A 5,000-nucleotide genomic window follows, 5' to 3' on the forward strand; every position below is an offset into this window, starting at 1 on the left:
ATGAAAATAAAACTGGACTTAAGCCATCACCTTGCCTTATTCCTTTGTTGCATGAGAACATTTCTGTGATAGAGCTTTCATCAGTTTTGACGCAACTTTTAATCGACGAATACATGGATTTAATGACTTTAAAGAATTTGCCTTTAACTCCATATTGGTAGATTTTATAGATCAGCCCGGACTGCCACACGCTATCAAACGCTTTTTCATAATCGATGAAGCCAACATAAAGTTTCTTATGTTGTTTTGTATACTTATTAATGAGTTGCTGTAGGATGAATAAACTATCTGTTGTTCGGGAATTTGGGCGAAATCCAAACTGTTCTGGATTGAGGATGTTATGTTGTTCGATAAACTTGTTCAGCCTGGATTGTAAGATTGATGTAAATAGTTTTCCTAAACAGCTCGTCAATGTGATTCCTCTATAATTTGCTGGAGACCGCTTATCACCCTTTCTTTTATATATCGGTTTTATAACACCTATGTTCCAATGGGTTGGGAATGTTCCACTGTCTAGTATATCATTGAACAGTTTTTCTAATGAAGGCATTAGATAATAGCGTCCGTGTTTAATCATTTCGTTAAGGATAGAATCCATACCCGAAGCTTTCTTCAACTTGAGTTTTGATATTTGTTCATGGATTTCGTTGGTCGTAATAGGCTGCCCTAAAATGTCGTTATTCGGTGAATTTTCGTTTTCCCAGTCCATATCTTCATTTGAAAAGTCCAAAGTGGTGTGCGGTTCCTGGCTATCATATAATAATTTCTGATAATGACATATCCAATCTTCTGACGAAACAGAGGTTTCCTCTTCGACAGCATCGCTTTTTCTAAGTTGATTAATATACCTCCAGAAATCTTGACTGTGTTTTGGGTGTAAAGCATTAATTTCATTTACTATTTGGTTTTTGTATCTTTTATGCATCATTTTGACATGCTTTTTGTATTTCTTTTTAAGAACAAAATAATCTTGTCGTAGTGATTGGTGAGAACTGGGGTTAATTTTGTTTACTAATTGTTGCAGTTGTTTCTTTAACTGTCTGCAGGTGTGATCGTACCATGGTTTCTTTTCTTTGGTAGTTTTAGAGGTTTTCCGCGATGTTGCTAGGCATGATTTGGCCACCGAATTGATAATTTGGTTAAATTGCGAGATTTCATCGTCTACTGATGCGTGGTGTTCTGAGTTGAAGGAATCAAATAATCTTTGAACATTAGGATTGGATAATGCACTGAGAAATTTGTCTTTTGAATCTGCCTTCCAAAGAAACTTTTTAAAGTTCTTTTGAGTAGGTGCCGCTTTGCATAGTGGTTGTCTAGGTGCATTGTCTTTTACCATGTGAGAGCGGGAGGGAGTTAATTTTAGACTGATAGGACAATGATCTGAGTAGGTTGTCAAGGCTTGAACTTGAAATCCTAATATCGTCTTTATAAGGTCTTCACTTGCTAGTGCGTAATCGACTGTGCTTGCCCCATTAGTTTGATAGCAAGTGTATTTTCCATCGAGATCACCTGTTAACCTGCCATTCAAAATTCGCAATCTATTTCCTATGCATAATCGTAATATTTCTCTTCCTACTTTGTTGATTGTGTAGTCCGCGTTGTTTCGCTTTGGGCAATCCGTGTCTCGATTGTAGGTATTATGAATTGTTAAAAAGTCATCCGCATCGTTTTCAATGAAATCGTTTAATGTCCCCGTTCTCGCATTGAAGTCACCAAGTAAAAGAACTTGGCCTTGGCGTAGAGTACTTATGAATTTCTTTTTCTAAGATACTGATAACGTCTTCTCCTGCCTTTCGTTGTGATTGTAGTGGGGGTAGATAAACTGCAGCCAGGAAAATGTCTGCCTGGAGTCCAAGCAATTGCTTATGTAATCGGCACCAAATTATGTTGGGGGAATCACTGTGTATACGAGAAACAAAATTTTGATGATAGTCTCGAATTAATACCGATACCCCTGCTTGGCCTCGTCTGCTTACGGTGTTTTTAACGGTTGAGTACACTGTGTACCCTTGAAAAGTTAATGTCTCGTCTTTTGCCCATGTTTCTTGGAGACAGATAATATCAAATTTGGATAGCTTAGATTTAATTGATTTAATGTTCAATTTGGTATTCGAGACGGTTTGTTTCGTCGGTTTAAGCCTAGTTTTTAGGCCTTGAATATTCCAAGAAATTATATTAAAAACGTTATTTTGATTATTCATCTTGAAGAAATAATAGTAATGATTAGATAAATTAAAGTACGTTAAAAATAAACGATAACTGTTGGACTACGTAAAAAATTAATAGAATAATATCAGTCGAATAAATACGACTAGATTGATTTGCATAAGCTGGTGAAAGTAAGTGACTATTAAAGTAAAGCTTACTGTTGATTTCCGCTTTTATGTTCATCGACCGTTTTGAAGTGTAGCCAGAAGTAAATTCAGCAATTGCTGTGACGGGTCCCTTGATAGGTTCCTAGTTCCATTTGGTCGAGTGTTGAAATGTTTTCCTCTTGGATTATGTGACTGTTGCTTAGATCGTGGCGAAGTGGAAGAGTGTCCATTTTTTCTTGCCCATTGTATTAGTGCGCCAGCCAAAACAGCAAGACCTCGCTTGTTATAATGCTTTCCGTCACGTGTAAAAAGGCTTGCCTCCGTCGCTTTAACATCTATAAATTCCACATCCAGCAGTTTCATTTCCTCGTTTAATTGAGCGATCCTGTCGTTCTTGGTATCTCCATTGTTGTTGAATTGTGGTGGGATTTTGCAGAAGGCAGTTTTGGCATTTGGGAACTTGGAGCGTGATTCTGTGACTAGGATATTCAATTTATCTCTCAGGCTCTCAGTAGTAGATTCTGTGTGGATATGGCTGGTGCCCAGGTGAAAAATGACACGCTTGACAGCTTCGTGAGTGAGTGAGTGAGTGAGCGAGTGAGTGAAAGAATGAGTGCGTGAAAGAATGCATCCTCGTTGTTGTTATCATTATGACAAATCTTGTTGTATTGCCATTGTAACAAACCGTTTACTCCACAAAAAAGATCGTTCTCCGTCTTTTTTAGACCCTAAGACGGCAGACTGGCCATTGATTGCCACTCCATGGCCCACCATCTCCTTTGTAGCCTTGTATCTCTTCATTGTCAAAGTCGGCCCTAAAATCATGGAAAAAAGAAGAGCCTACAGTCTCCGAGAGGTGTTGATTGTCTACAACTTTGCAATGGTAATTCTGTCGGCTTGGATGGTGTATGAGGTCAGCGCTGAATATCTTTCTTTTTAGTTCGTTTATCTTGCCTCTATTAAACAACATACAAGTCTCGTTTGTTCTTCGGTATATATAATCATATACATTTCATGCGTGTGTCACAGTTCATAGCTTCAGCTCTGGATATTCCCAACTTTGATTTCCTTTGTGAACCGATGCACTACGTCCTTGGTGACGAAAGACTAAACAGGGTAAGAGATGGACCAACGCTGCCTTAAATAGCTAGAAGTGGTAATGCGCCCCATTGTAAATCAACATACCCTTGCATTCACAGCTTGCCCGCATTTGTTACATTTACTGGTTGTCAAAGTTTGTGGAAGCCCTGGACACTGTGAGTTTTTGTTCAGTTAGAATGCTGAGAGCATTACTTTTCACTTATTTATCTTTGTAAACGTAGCTTTTATCCCTTGACGGTCATTTTTGTCTTTCGGCAGATTTTTTTCATTCTCCGCAAGAAAAACAAGCAAGTGTCCTTTTTACACGTGTATCATCACGCATCCATGTGTCTCTTTTGGTGGATGATATCCAAATACATTCCAGGTGAGAGGGGAGGGTAGGGCAAGAAAGATCTTTTTCAGAATCAACATGTTAATGGCGGAAGATACAAAGAAATGATTATGAATTTTGGAAGAAAACCTTCTGAAGGTGGAAGTAAAATGAGGAAACTAAGACGGTCAAGAGGAGACGCCGTTTAGGAGCAGGACGAAACAAAACTCAGCAAAGCTCGGTAAAGCGTGATTCGTTTAAGCATAGCTACTAACTATGGTTTAAGCATGTTTTCATGTGTGTAAGATATGTCAAAGTTAAAATTTTCCTTTATTAAATAAATTGTATTATCCTACTTACATCTTTTTATTTTCCTTATTATTTCAGGAGGTTTCAGTAAGTATAGCCTTAACTGAATTACTTTAAAGGAGATGTTTGCTCCAAAATAGTCCTTGTTTTTCTTTTTACCACCAAAACGCCAATACTGTACAAAGATAAGCCACTCACCCTAATTTCAGCCTCTAACGTGCGTTTCAACCTAACGAAATCCTCTTCCAAAGTATCCTGGCCGCCACCATTTTGATTTAACTTAACAGCCACGCGACGTATGCGTGACGTCGAAGAGCTCAAGCACGAATAAATTTTAAATTAAAGTGGCTGCTCTAGAGCCGTATCGCTTCGAACCAGAGCGTGTTTCCGACGAAAACCACGGTTCTGATGAAGACACCGAAAAGGATGAGAGGTCAATGAATCTAACCTGGTGCACCTGCGATCGGTGTGAGCTTAGACAGACAGCAAGAGAGTGCATCTACTGTCTTGAAGTGCCCGAATCTGAAAACAAGTTCACTGAAGGTAATTTGACCTTGCCCATTTCATCAAGTATTTTTTGGCCTTATTCAGGTGCACTCAGGCATCAGTGTTCGCTGGTGAAGACTTGTTTTAAAAGCGCTGGTAGGAATTAATGTGACATGAGTTGTAATTTTCAGTTAATAAATTTCTCAGTTGAGTTCATATCTAGCGTGTCAGAGGTCATTCCTTTTTTTTTAAATTTCATTTTGAAGAGCCTGCAAGGTTCGAACTAACTAAGTGTCGTAGTAAACAGTAAAGGTTATTGTTCAGCTGTACGTTGGCTACATGTAGAATATGTTCTTTAAGCAAGCAAGGATTGATTGGCATTGATATTGTTTTTGTCAATTTACTTTCGTAAACAAGAATGTGTTGTGTTACAGAACACGAATAGTTCTCAATAGTTTGCCTAACTCGGGCTGTCTTAA

General features: G+C 38.4%; 1 protein-coding gene across 2 annotated transcripts in view; it reads left to right on the forward strand.

Annotated features, from left to right (window-relative positions):
• The window catches only part of LOC137970000 (very long chain fatty acid elongase 4-like), a 17,810-nt gene that overhangs the window by 6,920 nt on the left and 5,890 nt on the right, over positions 1-5,000 (forward strand). For both annotated transcript variants that reach the window (XM_068816441.1, XM_068816442.1), the window contains exons 3-6: positions 3,041-3,228; positions 3,345-3,431; positions 3,515-3,571; positions 3,675-3,780. In XM_068816441.1, the coding sequence (XP_068672542.1) occupies positions 3,041-3,228; positions 3,345-3,431; positions 3,515-3,571; positions 3,675-3,780 (438 nt within the window). The remainder of the gene's footprint in view (positions 1-3,040; positions 3,229-3,344; positions 3,432-3,514; positions 3,572-3,674; positions 3,781-5,000) is intronic.

Source organism: Montipora foliosa, chromosome 9, assembly GCF_036669935.1.
Source record: "Montipora foliosa isolate CH-2021 chromosome 9, ASM3666993v2, whole genome shotgun sequence".
In the NCBI taxonomy this organism is placed as follows: domain Eukaryota; kingdom Metazoa; phylum Cnidaria; class Anthozoa; order Scleractinia; family Acroporidae; genus Montipora; species Montipora foliosa.